At 46.1% G+C, this 23252-nt stretch overlaps 1 protein-coding gene across 1 annotated transcript in view; it reads left to right on the forward strand.

Annotated features, from left to right (window-relative positions):
- The window catches only part of Tecta (tectorin alpha), a 69994-nt gene that overhangs the window by 25917 nt on the left and 20825 nt on the right, over nucleotides 1-23252 (forward strand). The window contains exons 10-13 of the mRNA XM_052188603.1: nucleotides 288-861; nucleotides 6193-6794; nucleotides 15044-15605; nucleotides 22830-23029. Of these exons, the coding sequence (XP_052044563.1) occupies nucleotides 288-861; nucleotides 6193-6794; nucleotides 15044-15605; nucleotides 22830-23029 (1938 nt within the window). The remainder of the gene's footprint in view (nucleotides 1-287; nucleotides 862-6192; nucleotides 6795-15043; nucleotides 15606-22829; nucleotides 23030-23252) is intronic.

Below are 23252 nucleotides of genomic sequence, written 5' to 3' on the forward strand. Positions count from 1 at the left end.
GCATTGGGAGGAATACCACCTGCCCCTCAGGACAGGTCACTCAGGGTGTTTGTGTGGGACTAGCTTATTTTGTGTGGAATACTAAAGTAATAAGAAAATGGCACTTCAAAAGAAAAAAACAAGCTTGTGAATAAACCATTGGTGTTTGTGTGCACTTTACATATACCATCAGCTCCTGGGTGTTTTCAAGGAGCTGGTCCTGGCACAGAGCCAGTCCTACCCAGCCTTGGAACCACTGAGTCCTCTACGGGTCTCTGCCCCTGACAGTGGCGCTTTCGATTTTTCAGCTAAATGGTCAAGATGTGGAATTACCCTTTTTCCATCCTTCGGGGAGGCTGGAGATTCACAGAAACAAAAACAGCACAACTGTGGAGTCCAAGGGTGTGGTATCCGTCCAGTACTCTGACGTGGGACTACTGTACATCCGGCTGTCCACCATGTACTTCAACTGTACTGGGGGCCTGTGTGGTTTCTTCAATGCCAATGCCAGTGATGAGTTCTGCCTTCCTAATGGAAAGTGCACGGACAACCTGGCGGTCTTCTTGGAGAGTTGGACGACGTTTGAGGAAATCTGCAATGGCGAGTGTGGGGACCTGCTGAAGGCCTGCAACAATGACTCTGAGCTGCTCAAGTTCTACCGGAGCCGCTCCCGGTGTGGCATCATCAACGACCCCTCCAATAGCTCCTTCCTGGAGTGCCACGGGGTGGTCAACGTCACCGCCTACTACCGCACCTGCCTGTTTCGCTTGTGCCAGAGTGGAGGCAACGAGTCAGAGCTATGTGATTCTGTGGCCCGTTATGCTGGTGCTTGCAAGAACGCAGATGTGGAGGTGGGCCCCTGGAGGACCTATGACTTCTGCCGTAAGTTAGGGCTGCATCAAGGGGTGGCTAGGGCTGGGGAAGCATGTTCTACCATGATTTCCAGTCAGGACTTCTCTTCTTAGTGAGACTGAGCTTAACGGGGAGTCTGATGGCTTGACATTGATTTTATTACCCCAAACTAGGCTGTTTCTCACCTTAATTTTCATTTCTCTCTGTGTGTGCATGAACGCATGTGTATGTGTGTGTGTGGGGGGGGTATCATTGGAAGACAGAGAACATCCAATGCTTTGAGCTAGTGTGACAGGCCATTGTGAGTTCCCCAATATGGGTATTGGTAACCAAACTCAGGTCCTCTGCAAGAGCAGTGCATACTCTTAATTGGTGATCTATCCATCCCTTCCAACCTTATCTTCTGAGACAAGATAAGGTTGTCTTGTCTCCTTGTCTCCTACTTAATCTAATGTTCACTGACTAGCTAGACTCACTGATCAAAGAACTCTAGGGATCCACCTGTCAGTGCTGGAGTTATAGAATCTCAGGCTTTTATATATGGATTCTGGGGGTCTGAACTGAAGCCTTAAACTTTGTGTGGCAGGTCCTTCATCACCTCAGCCACCTCCCAAGTCCCTTCTCTTTACTACTAAACACACAGTGTCTTTTCATTGTAGAGCAGTTAGCCAGACCATTGACTGGTGGTTTTATCTACATAAAGCATAAACACCAGGTTAAAGGAGCAGAAACCTTCGTGATAGCTTCATGGGTACCTTCCCCTTGGGCAAAGAACCCCATTCATCTTGGTAGGGCACAATCAGCTAGGGAGCTTTTCAGGGTGGTGGAGATTAGCATTTCTCCCTGGGGGAAGCCTGACAATGGTTATTAAGACAGTCCCAAGAATTTGGCTCTTCATTTTGTCCCCAGAGTATGTGATCTCTCAGCAGGGCAATGGTGATACTGGTAATCATTAGAATAACTTCTAAGCAGACAAGATAGCCAACACCCTGCTTATCAGAAGCATCAGAAGAGGAAAGGAGAGGCTAAAGTGTGGAACAGTGCAGAGGAGCAGGAAGGGCCCAGCTACCTCACTTAATCTCACTAAAATCTTTGTCCTAAACCTTGAAGATACCAAGTTCTGAGTCTGTGTCTCTCTATGCCATAACCCATCCTATGTTTTAATATTAAAAATTTTTGAAGAGTTTCAAAGTTACACAAAAATCCCAAGTATTCCTATACCATCATTATCCAGATAAGTCTGTGGTATGCAGTCTATCCCTTTGTCTCCTCTCTACACTTCTACCTACCCCCCACACAAAAAATTCACAGTAATTTGCATGTAGCATGGCCCAGTCATCAACTTCTGATACTGTGACCAGTTACGTAAAGGTAACCAACGGACAAAGAAAGAAGTATTATTTTTGGTGCAGGGTTCCAGCTCAAGGACTGGTTAGGGATATTGCTTCTGGGCCTGTGGGTGTGCATACAGCATGGAGAGGTTTTGTGGGATCAAGCCAACCTGTCACTGCATGAATAAGAGGGGGAGGAAGGACAGGGTTCCCACTCATTTCAAGGAATACCCCTAATTTCCCAAAGACCTGTACTTGGGGGCCAAACCTTTAAGATTTGTGTAACATTTGAGATCCCCATCAATCACCCCTCCCCACTAATTCTTCAGTAGATATTCCTTGAGACTAAGGACATTTGTCACACAATGTAGTGCAGGTACATACTTTAGGAAATTTCATGTACATAGAACAATTTAACCTCCTCAATCTAATTTTGTCATCTGGCTCGGTAGTACTTTGACGTTTTGTTCCTTCTCCACAGATCTAGTCTAGGGTCACACGTTAATGTATGTTTCTTTGGTGCCCTTTAATCTGGAATCTGGAACAATCCCTTAGCATTCTTTGCCCTTTAAAATAGAATGGTTTTCTATTTAGACTTGGTGTCACTCAGGCGGAGCCTCAGTTGTGCACCCATCCAGCTTCCTGCACAGGCTCCATGTGCAGACTAAGGCTGTTTCCAGCCTGCCCCCTCGTGGGTGAGATGCATGCTTGTGTCTAGGCCAAGGCATGGATGCAATGTCTCATCTGTAAATTTCCTGTGTGTTTTCCCTCTTACAACCAAAAAGCAAAGTGTGGGGAGGTTTTTGGCATGCACTGCTGCTTCTGTCTATCAACGTCTCTCTCCTGGTTCTGCACCTATTGTCAGTTTTGGTTTGTGTTAAATCTTACACACTGTGCTTACCAACTCACAGGGTTCAGGTCCACTGCTGTCCTGCCTGCTCTACCAGTCAGTCAGGGTTCACCATCCCACTGTAGGGAAGAGCCCCTCCCCCAGGCTCCCCCACCTGTCTCTCAGTGCGCCCACTCATTGCCCCTCCCCCAGGCTCCCCCACCTGTCTCTCAGTGCGCCCACTCATGTGCTCATACCTCCTGTCTGTCTCACTGCATCTCATCAATATGGATATGGATTTTAACTTTCTAAGGTACTACATTTCACAGGTCGTCTAAAAAATATTTTTGGTGTTAAATTTGTTCTGCCTTTGGCCTGTGGGAACCTTCAAACTCACCCCTGCCCTTTGCCATGGCTCCTTTGTGCTTTTTAGCACTTTCTTACTTTCTGATCAAACAAGAAGGTCACATTTATCTCTGAATTCTCTCCTCCCTGGGCAGTGTTCAGTCTTCACACTAAGACACCCTACTTCCTTTTGGTGAGGGGTTTTGTGGAGGTCAACATCTAGACACCAGTTACCCAGTGCTCTTGGGAGTATTGTTGTTTTGCTATAGGCTCTTTAAATGGAGTTAAACACACACATACACACTCACTCACACATACATACACTCACATACACACACATATACACACATACACACACAAACACACTCTTGCGCACAGGTGTGCACACACACACACACATACACATGTGCATACATACCCCTTTAAACCTCTGATTTATGAACTTCAGATATCCAGTGAGTATTTGGCAGGCCCAGTGGCTGTCAACTTGGGAGATGGTAGTTATGTACCTTCCTTCAGAAAGGACTGGCAGCAGATGCCATGAGTCCTGAGGCTGAACTCTTTACAAAGTCACCCTCAGCAGGAGAGCTACTTTGTTCCTATGGACTGTTATAACTGTGGGGATCTTGAAAGACTCCCCAAATCCTCTTCTGTGCTCTGCTCACCCACTCTGCCTTTCTCCAGCCTTCCTATGGCTTCTGCCCCTGCTCTCACACCCAGTTTTCTGGCTGGACTTCACACATGGTATGGGATTGCCAAATTCCCTGTCCCAGATCTATGCTACTGCCAGGTCATCTGTTCAGACAATGAGCTCCTGCCTGGCAGGGCATGCTTATTGGTTATTTTGTTTTGTGCAAAACATGTATTGGTGGCCCTCAGTTTAGCCAGGCCTGGCATGATGGGAATGGCTCCTCCTCTTCCAAGGAAAAACGTGTCACCAAGCCCTGTTCAGGTCAGTGGAGTTGAGGTGGCTCATGCAATGTCGTTTAAAGGAGGGGTTTGGGCAGAGGTGGTCGTGTGGAGCATGGTTTCATTTGGCTTACACCCGGCCTACCTCCTAGGTTGGTTCTTTTTGCTCTGTTGAGAATGACCAAAATGTGCACACTTGATCAGCCAGCGGTCTGAGTATCGAGGGTGTATAATGACTGGGTCCTAACAGATTAAGTGACAGCTACAAACAAGGAGCAGCATCTTCTTTGAACTTGAAAACAGACAACCATGCTCCCTGTGTTTTGGACATTTTTAGCCAGCCCTCTTGTTGGCAGAGACAGCTCCCCAATTAAGTAATTTCCCAGAGTGATTTCGGGGGCAGGGGAAAGTTTTACAACTCCACGTCTCTGTGTTCCAGACTCTCAGACAAATCCAGACAGCACAATAAGTCATAAGCAACAGCCATTTAAATAAGACATGTTGTTTGCTTTCCCCATAAACCTGCAGTCAGTGCTACAGCATTCATAATTTAGAGACAAGTGTGAAAATCCCTCTATCCAGACATATATAATCAGTGTTGAACTAGCCTTCAACTCCAAAGCCGTATGGTATTGTAGTCAACGGAAATGGTGAGAGTCCTTTTAGCCTAGAGGAAAAAAAAAAAAAGATTGGTTTTCAGTCCTCAGCACAGAACGATCGAGTCGGTCCTCGTGGGTAGAGCTATTATATCCATGCAATTTATTTCTCTGTAGTGTCCTTCACGTCCTTGGATTGTAAGACACTGCCAAAGAAGGATGGTGTGTCTGAGAGCCAAAGAAGGTTCTATGAGCAAGATCCTGTTTTTGCTAGAGGGGTGGGCACCTTTGCGGATCTTTAGAACACACAGGCTTGTAGGCAGACTTCTGTGCTCTTGGATTCGGTTCCTGCTCCTGTCAAATGATCACCAGCCAAGCCGTGGGGTGACAGGGGTTGCCTACCCGGAACCTCACAGAGAGCTGCTAGTGCTCTTCTATGGCAGAGACATGATCCAAGGAAGGCTCTGGGACAAAGCATGACTTTCCAAAGAAATGTGAAAGGGCCCTATGTGGGTGGAGAAAAGTGTGAGCAGAGGTAGGGGGATTACCTCATATAGAACATGACGATGAGGGGAAGGAGACCACAGGGTGCCATATGCAGAGAAAGACATGACCAAGAGAAACATATTGGACCAATGCAATGTACTTATGAGAAAGATGGTCCAAAGAGGTAGAGGGGAACATGCTGTTTATCAATACTCTACTGTGGACCCAGCATATTAAATTATTGATCCTCAGAACAATCCTACCAGGTTAATGTGGCCGTTGTCATCATCATCATCAACAACAACAAGAGACGAGCCACAGGTCAGAGATATTCACAAGCTAGAATTGATAGAGTAGCATCCTCAGGTCTCTGTGGCCACAAATCAAGGGTTTCTGTAGCACATCACACACTGTCTCTGGAATCTAAGCCAAGATATCTATTTCAACCCCTGCCTGGTTATAGGTAGATAGGTTGTATCACTGATCTCCCACATCCTCGCCTATAGAATATGATAAAAAAAAGACTTGTCTAAATCCAGATGGCTGGGATGAAGCACACTCAAGGGCCTAGGAGTGGGTCTGCATGTGTCAGGTGCTCAGTACTGGTCATAGACAAAGAATCTTCTGTGTAGGAAATCAAGTACACAAACTTACACAAACGGTGCCTGGGAGTATCTGACCCTCGGTGACAGTATCAATCCATTGCTTCACTGAGCTCGTTGCTCTACACAAGTATAAACCCACATATGATTGCACACACACACACACACACACACACACACACACACACACACACACGCATGCATATTTCTGTCTCTGCCCTCTGTTCATTTTTCGAACTTGTCTTCTCTTTGACTACCCTCAGCTCTAGAATGCCCGGAGAACAGCCATTTTGAGGAGTGTATGACATGTACAGAGACCTGTGAGACCCTGGCCTTGGGTCCCATCTGTGTGGATAGCTGCTCTGAGGGATGCCAGTGTGATGAAGGTTACGCCCTGCAGGGCAGCCAGTGTGTAACTCGGAGCGAATGCGGCTGCAACTTCGAGGGGCATCAACTTGCCACCAATGAGACCTTCTGGGTAGACCAGGACTGCCAGATCTTCTGCTACTGCAATGGCACAGACAACAGTGTCCACTGTGAGACCATTCCCTGCAGGGACGATGAGTACTGTATGGAAGAGAGTGGCTTGTACTACTGCCAGCCCCGTACTGATGCTTCCTGTATCGTCTCTGGATACGGCCACTACCTCACCTTTGATGGCTACCCTTTTGACTTTCAGACAAGTTGCCCTCTTATCCTCTGCACCACAGGAAGCAGATCAACCTCAGACTCTTTCCCCAAGTTCATTGTAACAGCCAAGAATGAGGACCGGGACCCATCTCTAGCCTTGTGGGTGAAGCAGGTGGACGTGACCGTGTTTGGCTACAGCATTGTGATACACCGGGCTTACAAACACACTGTGTTGGTAAGTAGTAAAGGCCGACCTCCAGAGTGGATTCAATGCCTATGGAGGTAGCATTCCAGGCCAGCTGGGTGCTACTGAGCCATGGTGGTGCAGAATCCAAATCATAATCGTTATAAGAGAGAAACTTGGGGGATGTCTTAGGATTTTACTGCTGTAAACAGACACCATGACCAAAGCAAGTCTTATAAATGACAATATTTAATGGGAGCTGGCTTACAGGTTCAGAGGTCCAGTCCATTATCCTCAAGGTAGGAGCATGGCAGCATCCAGGCAGGCATGGTACGGGAAGAGTTGAGAGCTCTACATCTTCATGTGAAGGCTGCTAGTAAAATATTGGTTTCCAGGCAGCTAGGATGAGGGTCTTAAAGTCCACACCCACAGTGACACACCTACTCTAACAAGGCCACACCTCCTACTAGTGCCACTCCCTGAGACAAACATATACAATCCATCACAGGGGATTTCTGTTGCTTTTTCTTATAGATTAAGAAACAGGCTCAGAGAGCAAAGGGTTGCCAAAGTCACTGGCATCAAAATGAGAGCAGAGACCGCGTGAACAATATACCTGGGATCATAGCAGGACACAGAGGGCAAAGATCTAGATCCAAATCTAATGTTGGCAACTGCTGTGCAACTGTGGGCAATCCTGTGGTCTGCTAGTGCTGTTGTTCATCTATAAGAAGCTGCACACCTGGCACAGGGGTGGTTCTCTCAGTGACACTAGATTCCTCTTTTACTATCCCTCTTGAGATCCACGTGACACTGGCCTGCTCAGGCCTTCCTGACTGTTTCCATTCTCCCCATTGGCTGCCAGAGCGTCTGTGTTCCAGAGTTTTGCTCACATTCGGAGCATTTGGGGGGGGGCTCTCCATACTGTCTTTACACACCAGGACCTGAGGCCCCACTTTCTACCCATTCATCTACGACATCTTCTTTAGCTCCGATGCCAAGAGCAGCATGGCCAAGAAGTCTCCTGGACTCCTTCAACAGCCTGTAGATAGCAGCCCTCACAGCAGAGCAGCCCCCACGGCAGAGCAAACCTTCCCAATCCACCATCCCATCTGAGCCTGATGCTGAAACCAGCCAGCTAGCCAGCAGATTCTACAGAGCTGATTCCAGGCGCTGATTTAGGGGATGAGCCTTCCTATAGTGGACTCCACAGGCCTATACAGGGTATACTCATAATCTCCAGTTGGACTTCTTGGCATCTTGTAGGCTTTCTCTTTTGAATGGTGAAATAAAGTGGACTAAGCTAAACACAACAGGCTGAATCACTGGAGGAGCCCCCCTGGTTTCTCTTCTTCCTGGGGATCTATTTAGCTTTGACACAGAGAAGGTCCAGCTTGTAGGACTTCCTTCTTGTCACAATAATTGGACAAGCTTACTTAGCATCTGAGGCAGAAGCCTTAGTTTGTTGCTAGTATGTTTTTCTTTTGTTTCTGACAAAGAGTCTCACTCTGGCTTCCAGGCTGGACTGGAACTATGACCCTTACACAGTGATATTTGTCAAGTGAATGAATGAAGTGACATTAAGATCCTTTTCTTTAAAGGCTCCTGTGGGTTTCCTTCTGCTGATGGTCACTTCTTTAGCAATCTGAGATACTGAACGGGCCAATGTGCATGTGTCCTATATATACAATGTCATACATATGTATATATAGGGCGCACGCGCGCGCGCGCGCGCGTGTGTGTGTGTGTGTGTGTGTGTGTGTGTGTGTGTCTGTCTGTCTGTCGGTTTGTGTCTGTGTCATCTGTGTCTGTATCTGTGTCTCTGTGTGTGTGTGTCTGTCTGTCTGTGTCTGTGTCTGTGTCTGTAAGCCACAGGTCAACATTAGGTGTCTTCCTTTATTGATTTGCATGTTATTTTTTCACTTTTATTTTATCTTAAGTGTATGGACTCTTTGCTTGTATACACGTATGCCTATGCACCACATGTGTGCCTGGTGTCCATAGAGGCCAAGAAAGAACAGTGGTCAGATTCACTGAAACAGATTACAGACAGTTGTGAGCCACCATGTGGGTGACAAGGACTTGAACCTGGGTCTCCCGGAAGAGCAGCCAGTCCTCTTAACCACTGAGCTATCTCTCTAGCCCCAATTATTACTTTTTTGAAACTGGCTTTCTCACTGAACCTGGAGATCACCAGTTGGCTAGATTAGCTTGCAAACACAACTCTAGGAGTCTCCCCTCTGTCTCAGTGCTGGCATTATAAGCATGTGTCTGGCATTTTTATATAGCTTCCAGGGACTTGTGCAGAAATACTTTACCAACTATGTCACTTCCCAAGCCCCGAGATTAAAATTCTAGCAGATGTCTCTACAGTTGGAGCTACTCATTATAACACCGTCTGTCCATTCCACTTTCATCAGAGGTTAAAACAAAGGGATCGTTTGCTTCATCCCAGCATTACCTCACAATGCCCTCTCCTCTTTCCCCATCTGATACAGTCCCACCCTTAGGTTTATACATTTTCATGCAGCTAATTATCTCCCTGATATTCACTACCCTTCCACTTGGTTGGCTTTTCAAGGTTGTTGGCTGCTTTCCTCTGTAAAATACATTTATCTGCTGATAAGCCTGGTCCAGCTGCTTGTCTCCCGTCCCGCTTCCGCCTTGCCTTGCACGCCCTCATCAGTGAAGGTGTAGATATACGAGGTTGAACAGGTTTTTGTGGAGTTGGGTTTTTTTTTTTTTTGTAAGTTCTTCCTACTTATGTGCACAGACCATTGGATTCTTGTTGTCTTCATTCTCTTTCTATTGCTGTGATAAACACTGTGACCAAAAGCAACCTGAGGAGACAAGGTTTATATGGCTTACCTCCTACAGTCCATCAACAGAGGAAGTTAAGGGAAGAACTCAAGGCGGGAGCTGATGAACAGACCATGAAGGAACACTGCTTACTGGCTTGCTTAGCTTGATATACATATACACATATGCTATACACTATACACGATACACGATACACTATACACTATACAGTATACACTATATACTACACTACACGCTACATACTACACACTGCACACTACACACCACATACTACACACTATACACATACATATACATCATCACAAGCTCAGGGACAGCAGCACTGGGCCCTCCCACATCAATCATTAATGAAGAAAATGTCCCGCAGACTTGCCTATAGACAATCTGACGGAGGCATTTTTCCATTTGATGTTCCTTCTCCCTAGATGACTCTAGATTGTGTCAAACTGAAGAAACCAAACAAACAAACAAGCAAAATACTAGCAGCATATTCGTGACCACTTCCTGTCACCTCTCTCCTTCAGAGGAAATAGTCCCCTATTCTTTTTGGGTGTCACCTTTGCTTCCCTTCCACTGTGGAGTTAAGCCCCACAGAGTCGGCCTACCTTCTAGGCATGCGCCCTGTCCCGGTGGTCTCAGGAGATCCACAAATGGATGAGAGGCACAGCACGAGGGCCCTCTGGACTCTGTTCCTTAGTATCATGCCTCTCTTTACTTTTAAGGACAGTCATTTTTGGATGTGGGGTCCACTAACCTGCGTGACCTCATCCCATCACTGTTATGTCCTTAAAGACTGTTTTTTTGGCTACATTCAAGTAGCTGAGGCGGCAGTGTATCTTTCTGGGCTATAGGATGCTACTCACATCAGGGGCGCCTAGGGAGAAAGGAACATGAAGCGTGTGGAGATAAAAGAGGTATGAGGATTCTGGGCCAGGACCTTCTTCCTAAGCGCCATGCTGGGAACAGAGTCGACAGCCTTCAAACTCCTGACAAGAAGGCCAAATCAGGATGTAATGGAGGCTTTTTTACTCTGTGAGCCCATGGGATAGATTTAGCAGTTACTTTGAATTATTAATATGCATTACAGGACCTGCTTATTCAGTGATTTGCATTTGTTTCTCCTATGATGTTATTATTAGTCACCATAGCTGAAGAATAATAGCTGTCATCATGACAGAGTGAGAGAAAACACAGGGCCAACTGTACGGCCCAGAGCCCCAGGTCACCGCCGGTGCTCTTAGAAATGGAGGATAACAATAGAAGTCACTCGCTGGGACATGAGATTCTTCTACGGGTCTGACCTTCTCGTGTTCTGAACAGTGCTGCAGGAAGTGATAATCAACGAGGCTAAATGAAGCTGGAAGTAAACACCATCTCTATAGAGCAGGCAGGGTGCCTGAGGGTGAGCTGCAGAAGGCGAGCCACTGCAGGGGGCACTGCCGGGCGCAGCCAGAGCTGGATACAGCTGGTCCCGCCCATGCCACGACCCGAGACACCCACACATCCACACCCTTCCTGTCCAGGGAGGCCTCTGGGCCCCTCTCACACCCTTACTAGGCTCTCAAGCTTCACTCTAGTACAGTTCAGTTCAACAAGCTACTACTCTGTACTAAGGAATGAAAAATTAAAAAAGAAAGTTTGTCCGTGTGCTTGCGTATTCGTGTGTTTGAATATAAACACATATTCCGCAGTGTGCAGGTGAGGGTCATAGGACAATATTGGATGCTGGTCCTTGGATTTCACCTTGTTTGAGATAGTGTCTCTCATTCATCATTGAGGTCACCAGGCTAACTGGCCTGGGGGTATCTGTAGACACTTTTGTCTGGGCTTCTCATCCTCCCATGGGAATACAAGATTAAGGACATGTACTACCATGTTCAGCCTTCTGTGGATCCCTGCAGTTCAAGTCCAGTTCCTCCTTGAGGTTATACAGAAAGCATCTCCTCATCCAAAGAATGTTTTACACAATGGCATCAAAAATGAAAACAGTAAAGATAATTAAACATGGTTTCTCTCATAAGAAAGAAGCAGAGTCTGACAGGAGAGGCAGCCGTCCTAGCAGTTAGTGTCAGTGTAATTAGGAAGTCTGAAGAAATGTTCCGTGCAAAGGGCCGTAAGACTGCAGAAGTTGCCTTGATCTGCTTTAGGGCTTCAGGGGGGCTTCTTGGAAGAGATGACGAAGGTCCAAACCTGAAGGAGCCCATCTATCAGGAAGAGAACGACCTGAGAGTTCCTAGGTCAGGGAAGCATCAGGGCGGGCCTGGAGAGAAGGCAGGGTGAGGGATGTGGGGCTGAGTTCCGCAGAAAGAAACCGGAGTTAGTTGTTTAAAGAAACCATCACTGGAATGCCAACCCATGATCTCGTTTCTAGCAAAGGCAGAGCTCCCAACACAGCTTCACATCCATAGGCCAAACCAACGCCTTAAGTTGTGTATTTATTTGTATCTGTTCTGTAGGTACACAGTTTTTCATTCTTTCCTAAACTGTGTGGTATAACATTGCTACCACAGCATCTACATTGTGCTGTTACAGGTAACTTGAGGGTGGTCATGCAGGTTTGTCTGTCTCTTTGATATTGTCACAAAATATCATCTGCACAGCTAATACCCCAGTTACACACATACATTCACACACAGGCACATATACATCTACACATATACACAGGCACATATACATACACACATACATACACACACACATGCACACATACAAACACACATATACACATACATACATGCATACACATACACACATTTACACAAGCAAGCAACAACAACCAAAACACTTACAATGTTTCCTGTAAATTTATGATGTGTTGGGCACTATTCACAGCTATTCTGTGGTCCAATGCGGCTGATGGACATTGTGTGTGGGTTGAATGGAAATGGACTATCACTATTTTACAGGAAGGGTCTGAAACACGCTGGGCGTTGGCATCTTCAGGGGTGAGAGATCCACTTGATCTGGTCAGAGTCGGAGGGCGTGCTTTCTTTCAAGGTTCTCTTTGGCAGTGCCATGTGCCATGTTTAATCCCATTACTTTTCCTCTCTGGGGTGGTGTCTCCTGTGTGACATGACATAGTAAAGAGCCCAGATCACAAGAAGGGTTCTGTGAGACTTTCAGGTGAGCCTGACCTCCTGTGAACTCTACTTCCCTGGTGACCTGCTGGGCTGGCACCTGCCTGCACGTGGCCCACCTGCTTCTACCTTTAGGGTTCCTGTTGTGGAAAAAGGAGCTGTGCCCCACCCTCTCTTTCTCCTCCCTCCATCCTTAAATTCTGCATCTTAATGACTTACCTTTCATTTTCCCCCAGTCCAGATGCAGACGTTGCTCCTCATTGTCCCTGTGGATGTCCCTAGCCCATCTGCCCTCTTCCCTGCTTCCTACATCTTCTGCCTTCACTTTCTACAGTCTTTCCCTCCTACCCACAGACATGCTGACTCCAGACCAAAGCCTGTCCCTCTTCAAGCTCTCTCCTCTCCCTGCTCCCTTCCTAACAAAACTCCTCTGTGGTCTTCGTTCTGGATCTCCTACTTGTTACTTTATATGCTGTGTGTTTTGTAATCTGACTTCTGAGCTCATTGATCCATTTAAATTCTCCTGTCAACATCTTAGATAACTCCCCCCTAGCCCAAAGCCTGACTGTCCCGGGTCAGCCTTTCTGGCACAGCCTCTTTGCCTACTTGACGCCGGCAACAAGGCATCCTGGTCTGCGGTCCTTCTAGCCTCTCTGTCCTCAGATTCATCCTCCACTCCCAAGGCTGCGTTTGATGATCAATCAGCACTAAAGCACACTCATGACTAAGATGCTCTGTCTTGTCTGGGCTTTTGCCTGGGGAATGCTCTTTGTGATTCCACTCTCAATCCCCCTGTCTCAGCTGCCCTATGCATCCTTTAAGACTCCTTGTGAGTATTGTCATCTGTAGACTGATTCTGTCCCTAGGCTGAGTCTGAGGCCCACGCATCTCTGTACCTACATCACTGCTTTTATCAACTATCTCGTATCTGTTCATGTCCTTGCCTTGCTATATGCAGGAGAAAAGGGCCCATCCCTTGCCCCAGCCTAGCACTATGCTCGGTACACAGTAGTTGCCACACTAATGTCTATGAGATGAATGGATTCTGCCTAGGCAATTATACATAGAAGCAGAGGGAGATGAGTTAAGTATTGATGTGGGAGAATTGACCTAGAGAAATGGCAGAAAGGGAGGATGCCCTTTGGTATCTTGTAGAAGGTTTCTTAGAAGCAAGCCCCACAATAGGGCTTCTTAAGAAAGCCAGGGGAAGCCTAGAGGAAGAGATAAAGACTGGAGTTAGATACTCAGATGCTAGATACTCTGAACATGACCTACATCGTGAAACTGGTCACCAATGTGGGTCATTCACTGGCCAGAGGGTTCCCTTGAGTGGACCAAGGTCATCTGCGTTATCACTGTATCACAGCCACAGTGACTGGGAATGAGGGTCCTTGCTGGGACAAGGAAAACACTTTCCATACTTAATCATAAGAGACAATGGCAATAGGATGGCGTGCTTGGTTCATTTGAGAAACTAAACTGTGGGGCATGTCCTGAAGAGACAGTAGACATAAAGGTTCCTGTACTTTGGTTACTTATAATCTTGCAGATGAGACAAAAGCACCTATAACGGGTTGTCACTCAAGGCAGGCTGTGATGGACACTTGGCGATGGGCTCATGTTTGATCTTGATCCAAACAAGTAGAGGAGAATATAAGAGAATTATAGATATATATATTCTCTAGGTCAATTCTCTGTCCTCAACACTTAGCTCATGTTCCTCTGCCTAGGCAGAATCCATTCATCTCACAGACATTAGTGTGGCAACTACTGTGTACCAAGCATAGCACTGGGCTGGGGCACGGGATGGGTCCTTTTCTCCCGCTGTGCTTGTCCAGGAAGGGAGTGATCCCACTGACTGTGGTCTTAGAGTCAGAGGATCTTTTTATTAAAGAGGTGATATGGTAGCATGGCCTGAGGATGAGAGAGATGCTGATGGGCACTGAGAGGCTTGGCAGGCAGAGGAACCAACGGAGTGAAGTCATCCTCCCCAAAAAAACCCCAATGGAATTAATAAGTTGGAGATTGCCTAAAATAAATCCACAGTAGAGCTAGAAATAGAAACACAGGAGTTTTAGGTTTTGGTATTTTATTCTCAACGTTAATTGAATTTTTATTATCCTCCCATTACCTTAGAGAAAACAATTTGAACTCCTAGGGGAAAATAATACTGTATAAACAGAAGGCACTGAAATAAATAGGTATATTAGTGTACAAAGGATAGTCATTTAAGTCTGTTCAAATCCTAATAATAAGAGCTGACTGGCATAAACAGCATTACACACAAAGCTCTACCTGGGCAACCTCTCTGTGGGATGTATCCTTCAGAAGGCTAATGACTAGGAGAACTGAGAAATGTTTAGGCCAACTGGTCTTTTCTGCTCTTCTTTTTGCCTCTTACAGGTCAACAATGAACGGCTGTACCTGCCCCTGAAGTTAGGACAAGGGAAGATAAACATTTTTTCCTTTGGCTTTCATGTGGTTGTGGAGACTGACTTTGGCCTGAAGGTTGTGTATGACTGGAAAACCTTCCTGTCCATCACTGTGCCCCGGAGCATGCAGAACAGCACCTATGGCCTCTGTGGGCGCTACAATGGCAACCCAGAGGATGACCTGGAGATGCCCATGGGGTTGCCCGCACTGAGTATCAATGAGTTTGGACAGAGCTGGGTGAAGAGGGACACCTTTTGCCAGGTGGGCTGCGGGGACCGCTGCCCATCCTGTGCCAAAGTTGAAGGTTTCTCCAAAGTCCAGCAACTGTGCAGCCTGATCCCCAACCAGAATGCTGGGTTTGCCAAATGTCACAGCAAAGTCAACCCCACCTTCTTCTATAAAAACTGCCTGTTTGACTCCTGTATTGATGGAGGTGCGGTGCAGACGGCCTGCAGCTGGTTACAAAACTATGCCAGCACGTGCCAGACTCAAGGAATCGCAGTGACTGGCTGGAGGAACTACACGTCCTGCTGTGAGTCCTCCTATCTCTCTTTCTTGCTCTTCCTTGTTTCTGATTGGTGTAGGAGGCTGGTCTTCCAACTCCATAGAAGTGAGGGCTCATTGGGAAGACTGTCAGGATACGCACTTTGGAACTCAGTCCCACTACCTGAAACAGAAGGTGTAACCTACAGTCTTCTTTCTTTGTAGAGAGGGCTAAAGACCACGGATTTAATGGGTTATCCTGAAGGATGGAATGAGACCACATATCTAAAACTCAGAATATCACATGCTGCATTTGAATTCCAATTCCAAATACATAATAAAACACTTCCAAGATACTAACAAGGGAAGAGTCAGTGGTTCTCAACCTTCCTAATGCTGCGACCCTTTAGAATGGCTCCTCATGTCATGGTGAACCTCAACCATGAAATTATTTTCATTGCTACCTCATAACTATAATTTTGCTACTGTTGTGAATTGTAATGTAAATATCTGATAGTCAGGATATGTGACATGTGACCCCAGTGAAAGGGTCATTCAACCCACAAAGGGGTTACAACCCACAGGTTAGAAAACACCACTCTAGGACCTTATGGGTCCATCATATATTATCATATATCATACATATCATTTGTTAGTCTTTTTGACTGTAGAACATGGCAGAATATTGAAAGCATTAGAAAAGGGAGTTCAGTTCACGGATTCAAGTCTCCACTTAGTCATTAAAAATCAGTGTAACCTTGAATTAAGTCACTTCCCCTTCCTGGTACGTGGCTTCTTCTCTAAGGAGCAACCATAATGCTGCCTGAACCATTTATTTACAGAAACACTACAAGGATCAAATTATATCACTGAAATCCTAGCACTCAATACCTATTATATTGATGCTATTATTGTTTCATTACTTCTTTACAAGAACCCTCTTAGACAAGAAATAACTGAAGCTTAAAGGAATTAAGCAACTTAAGTAAGGTTAGACAGTCTTCAATGGTGAGGTCAGGATTTGACTCTCACACCAACACATATGCAGTACTCTAGTGGACCACAGGAGAGTTAGCTAGAGTGCTTGGCTGTGTTCAGCAAGTGCACATAGGAAGGAGTTGGTGGTGAAATAAATCATTGTGAGGCTTTAGTTAACCTGCAATGACCTATTTTCTAGCCCAGCCTCATTAACTATAGCACATTTCTTTGTATAAAGGGTCTGATTATACAAAATGGCTACAAATTAATGGTGGATGTTCAGAGCTTTAAATAAGGGATACAGCAGGCTCCACAAAGAACAAACTCTCATTTTCATCCTGGAAAGGGGAGATTTGGCTTCAGAGCTGTTGTGGTTTAACGATCAGTTGGTCTGCATTACACTCTCAGCTGCTGGATTCATGGAAACTGGGGTGGGCAGAGGAGGGAGGGGAAAGAGTCTAAGACTCTATCATCCAAGTTCAGTTCTTGAGCAAAGAAGGTGGGGGACATGATGTCTATGGATAACTGTCCAGAAAAATCTAGTGTCTTCAGTCATATATATATGTATATATAGCATATATTACATATACAGATATATTACATACACATACATACATATATATACCTATAAAAATTCTGGGGCTAGAAGTAATGTCCAGGTCTCCTGGGGATTTACTGGAGTCAGCACAGTGGACTGACATGCTTGACCTCCTCTGAATCAGAAAACCAAGTTCTTGGCAGAGAGACCTCAGCATGGCACAGGTCCAGAAAGCGTGTTGGGGAGGGGAGCTGAGTCTGGTTCTTCTTCTTGAGGTCTTTCACAGGGATCTCTCTCTCTCTCTCTCTCTCTCTCTCTCTCTCTCTCTCTCTCTCTCTCCTTGCTTATTGGCTCCAATGCTCTGGGTTGGTTGAAAGGGGCTTGGGGGACAGACAGGTATAATGAATGACAAATGCCATCATGTCTAGTTGTGACAACAAGGGAATGCCTTACAGGAGCTGACAGCAACAAGAGCTCTCCCCCAGCTTATGGGCATCAGCCTTTGTCACTCATGGGAAGGAAAAAGGGAGCCCTATGAGCCCCCCCCCCCAATCTAAGGACAAAGTTACTCTGTGATAGAGCTTGACTAGCGATAGAAGATATGAAAATGATTCCTCATTTCTTCCTGTCCTCCTTACCAGTAATCTGGTCCTTTCTTCTTCAAAGTTCTGTCAAAGCACTGGTTGTGCCCTGTACACATGGGTTAACCTAGTCATGGAGACTTCTATTCATGGCAGTGAGACTCAAGTCTGCCCACCTCGGCCTTGGATACCACCTCTGCTGTAGACCAGCTGCCCCCAGCTTCTCCCAGGCTGACACAGGACAGGCGACGGGTGACCGAGAATGGTTTCCAGTGCAGAGTGGCTTATATTTTTCTTTTTCAGCATTTTGAAACAGGGGTAAAGATCCAAAAGACGGGGTAGGTAGGAGGATGGTGGTCATGAATAATAAGGAAGAAACTAAAACTAGAGAACCAGCAAACACTCTGAAGATGGTGGGTGGCTTAGCTTTCCCATCTGAGAGATTCCAACGAAAGCCTGGCCTGACGTGGTCCTTTGTTTCTTAGGTTACTTTGACCTCTGAGAAGTTGGGTCATCAGGCCTCTAAAAGTTAACTCAATTTATTAGTCACGTGTTAGGTATAAGAATGGTACTTTCAGGGGGAGAAGGGGAGTTAAACCAAACTGCCCATTTGGCATGTGCTTTATTGGTAACAAGGTAGAATGCCAATTTTTTCTCAACAATATTGGCTGTTCTTATCAATGGGATAATTTATTACTCAATTACCTTATTTGTAAATGTACCAAAAACCTCTCTACCCACTTTGAACAAATGGCCTTGGAAAGAAAAACGAGAGATAAATTGTCTTAATTACTAACCCCGCCTAAAATCCCATCAGCCGAGGCTGTTGTGCTAATTTTAGTCACTCCATGAGGAACTTGGAGCAGGAGATACTGAGAAGATGGTAAAAGGCACGGATCGTAGCTAAGAGCTCTATAACGCTTGCTGTTGGCCTGGCCCTGTGCAGGATGTAGCATGTGGACTTGAGGGGGAGCTGAGAAGGAGGTGATGTTCGTACAGAGAACAATTTGGGGAAGTGGGAAGTGTGTGTGTATAGAGAGAGGTGCCCTACTGGGCATCAAGAACTGCCGTCCCTCTGACCCGTCTTTAAGTGCTTGGCGGGTGATCAATCAAAATTGATTAGCATCATTGTTTTGGATTCCCCTTCTATCAGATTTTAGCAACTAAGGTTTTGTTTTACTTATTTCCCTGAAAATCCAACACATTCCTGTAGTTTAATTTTTAAAAATGAATTGCTACAATAAATATTCATACCATCAGTGATGCCATCAAAACCATGGAAGCCCCAAGTACTTTGTTACTCATGGAAAGGATAGGGAAGGGAAGGGAAGGGAAGGGGAGGGGAGGGGAGGGGAGGGGAGGGGATGGGAAGGAAGGGGAGGGAAAGGAGGGGAAGGGAGGGGGGAGGGGAGGGGAGGAGAGGGGAAGGGAGGGGAGGGAAGGAAAGGGAAGGGAAGGGAAGGGAAGGGGAGGGGAGGGAAGGGGAGGAGAGGGAAGGGAAGGGGAGGGGAGGGAAGGGAAGGGGAGGGGAGGGAAGGGAAGGGGAGGGGAGGGGAGAGGAGGGGAGAGGAGGGGAGGTGAGGGGAGAGGAGGGGATAGGAGGGGGGAGGAGCGGAGGGGAGGGGAGGGGAGGGGAGGATGAATTAGTAGCTTACAAACTTCTCCTGGGAAGAGAGCTGCAGTATCACCCCCACTTTATAGGGGAGGAAATGAGTTCAGAGTGCGCAATGAGCCCTGCAAGGTGACCCTGCCAGTTGACGGCAGAGCCAGGGTTTATAGCCAAGTCAGTCTGACTCCAGGGGCCTTGTCCAGTCCATCCCCATCCATTCTATTCCGTTGCTTTTCAGGGGATCTGTGTGCCCTGCAGTCCACACAGGCACAGACTTAAATAAGTCTGCTGGCCTCGACACGAGCCATGTTCTTGACCTCAGTACACACAAGCAGTCATCACTATCCAGCTCTCAGAGGCTGGAGAATTCAGAGGGGGACAGAAACAAGAAACCAGTATTTAAAATGTGATAATTTAAAATTTTGACAATCAGGTGTCTATGGGTCACCTACCATGTTGTCAGTGCTGTTTGGATGCCAGAGAAGAATCCAAAGTCTTCCTAGATATGAAGATGGCTATATTTTACTATTAATACTCTATATTAATGGTATTAATCAATTAGCTAATACTCAGTATTAATAGTCTCACAGGAACAAGTTAGCTAGCACAAGTTAACAAGAACCTAACAGACTGATGAGAAGGGCAGCGGCTAAAGGCTAAAAGATGAACATGACAGTGAAAACCTGATGTCTAACCCACTGGTTCTCAACCTGTGGGTTGCGACCCCTGTGGGTCCCATATTAGATGCCCTGTATATCATACACTGACAGTATGACTCATAACAGTAGCAAAATTACAGTTCTGAAGTTCCAACAAAATAATGTTATGGCTCTGTGGTCACCAAAACATGAGAAACTGTGTTTAAGGGTTGTAGCATCAGGAAGGTTGAGAACCGTGGATTCTGATCATTAGAAATCAGTATGTAGTAAACCTGGTGTTGAATAATTTGAGGAAAAGGAAGATTTATGTAGTAAATATTGAAGTGATGTTAGGAAAATTCTCTGGGGAAAAAAAGAGTTTAGTCTTTCCCTCATTTCTGGTACAAAATAAAATCCAGGCTGAAAAAAATTAAACATTTAAAAATTGAATTATAAAAGTACTATAACGAAAACAAAGGCATTGCCCCACCCCCAATCAGACACTCAAAGCTATTAAGGAAAACTAGATAAATTTGACCTCATAAAATTTTTTACATTTCTACATGGCAACAACATAATTAATATACATATATATATATACAATTTTTTTAAAGAAGAAGCAAAGTCAGAGACAAGTGTTGAATACTTTATAATACATGTGACACATGGAAGTGCATTTTTAATTTATAAAGAGCACTTATAGTCAGTCTAATAACAGGAAACTTCAACAGCACAGTGTGTAACAGATGAGAAAAGGCGCCTCGCAGGAGACGGAAAAATGATTATAAACAAACGAAATGGTAGCAAGGATCAAAGAAATGCAAAGTGAATGTGCAGACAGCAGAAAGAGATTTCTTTTCTTTTTCTTTTCCCATTTCCAGAAGTTGGAAGTCTTGGGCTGTCCTCATTAAAACCTCAGGAGACAAAATCCTCTCTGTTCCTTGGTACAACCTCTTCACTTACAGGGCAGCTCAGTGGGATCTGCCAGAGACTTCAGGGGTGGGAATCATAGCTCAGTGGCAGAGAGAGGCTTGGGTTGGAGAGCCAGCACTGCAGCAGTAGTAGTGGTAGAATGGGCAGTAGCAATGATGATGATGATAGTGGTGGTGGTGGTGGTGGTGGTGGTGGTGGTGGTGGTGATGGTGATGATGGTGGTGGTGATGATGATGGTTATGGTGGTGGTGGTGATGGTGATGGTGGTGTGGTGGGGTAGTGATGGTGGTGGTGGTGGTGGTAGTGGTGGTAGTGGTGATGATGCTGATGGTGGTGGTGGTGGTGGTGGTGGTGGTGATGGTGGTGGTGGTGTGGTGGTGGTGGTGGTGGTGGTGATGATGCTGATGGTAGTGGTGATGATGATGGTGATGGTGGTGATGTTGGTGGTGGTGGTAGTGATGGTGATGCTGCTGATGGTGATGGTGGTGGTGGTGGTGGTGGTGGTGATGATGCTGATGGTGATGGTGGTGGTAGTGGTGGTGGTGGTGATGATGCTGATGGTGGTGGTGGTGGTGGTGGTGGTGGGTGCACCTATCCTTTGGCTTAAAAATTCCACATCTAGGAAGTTATTCTATAGCCTAACTTAGGTAAGAAAAAAAAAACTACATACCATGAGAGTCAAACAAAAAACGCACACCACAAAGTGGTGTAAAGACAATAGTTCAAGACTGAATGGAAGAAATACTGTCAGGAAAAAGCAGGAGAAGGTTTGGCAAGGTATGGCCCGGTTTGTAGATTATGCTCGCATTCATGAGAAAAACCGAAGTTGTGGATAAGGAGCACACATGTGTCTATGTGCATAGGCGATTTGTGCAAGAATCCGCAGGAATTTGTTAGCTATTGCACCCAGGCCATTTGTATTTTCTATGACCTGAGTGTGTTATCTTTTGAACTAGACTTTAATATATATAAAACACTGTGGTAGTGCATATATACATACATATATATATATATATATATATATATATATATATATATATATATATATACTCATGTATGCTTATGTATGCACTCTGCAAGTTCTTATTTACCACACGATAAAAAATAATCCCTCAAACCTTCCATATAGTCCAGAGACATTTCCACATAAATGATTGTTGTGCATTTAGTATGCATTGATTAAGAGAGCGACTGCTACAAAACTCTCAAGGAAGACTTGCTTTACTGATTGGTTAATACTTGTTGAACACTATATGACCAGAGTTCTTCTAAGCATGTAAATCCCCATGCTGTTGGTATCTGCACTATGTATACAAAGAAACGGAGGCTCAGCATCTAAATAACCTTGTTTGCATTTCATGCCAGAACTCAACAATATCCACCAGTACTTTACCTGCCTTCCGCAGACACAGTTTTAGATGCATCTCAGGACATAGAACATACTGATTCAGGTCAAGTTGCCCATGCACGAATTTTCAGAGCTCATGTGGCTCGGGAGTCTCTCGCTGATAAACCCGCTGCTTTAGACTAAAGGTTCTATGGAGGTTCGGAAGGGAGGGTGAGTGGCGTTTGGTAATAGGGGGAGGACACTATCTCATGATTCTCTAAGTGGGACGGAAAGAATGGGGAGCTTGGGTAAACAGGGTGCGAAGAAGAGTATTGATACAAATGAAGCCCGAGAGGCTGGGCTGCTGTGCTCACCTTGTCTAAGCCCAAGCTGGGATTCCTCGTGGCCAGTGGGTTTTCACAGTGGCAGGGGGGAAGACTCCAGCCCCTTTCCTCTGCACACACCAGCCTGCCATTTAACCAATAAGGAATCAGGCAGAGGCTGTTCATAAATAAAGAGCACGGGCGAGGAAAAATGGCCAGCCTCACACCTCTTCCCTCAGCCCGTGCCTTCCACCTCCCCGAGCTAGCAAGAGAGCGAGCGAGTGAATGGGACTGGGCGAAAGCCATTTGTGGCTCCTTGTGACTTGACTGGTCCCTTCTGTTCCAGCGGTCACCTGCCCCCCCAACAGCCACTATGAGAGCTGCGTGAGTGTCTGCCAGCCCCGCTGTGCTGCCATCCGCCTGAAGAGCGAGTGTAATCACTACTGCGTAGAGGGCTGCCAATGTGATGCCGGCTATGTCCTCAATGGCAAGAGCTGTATCTTGCCCCACAACTGTGGCTGCTACTCAGATGGCAAATACTACGAGGTGGGTACAGGAGGTGGCTGAGCCTCTTCCTCCACACCAGACTGGTTTGTCTCCAAGGCCCAGGGGCCTTGAATAGCCCAGGTCTCCTGCTCTGTGATGATGAATGTGCAGGAGGTGAGCTGAAGCTGAGACCGGAAGTAATGGTCTGAGGATTTGGAATCTCCGCCAGACCTCAGGCGCCTGCCTCCTCTGCATGAGCAAGGCTCGCACTCCTTTCTCTAGG

Source organism: Apodemus sylvaticus, chromosome 7, assembly GCF_947179515.1.
Source record: "Apodemus sylvaticus chromosome 7, mApoSyl1.1, whole genome shotgun sequence".
NCBI classification, from domain to species: Eukaryota; Metazoa; Chordata; class Mammalia; order Rodentia; family Muridae; genus Apodemus; species Apodemus sylvaticus.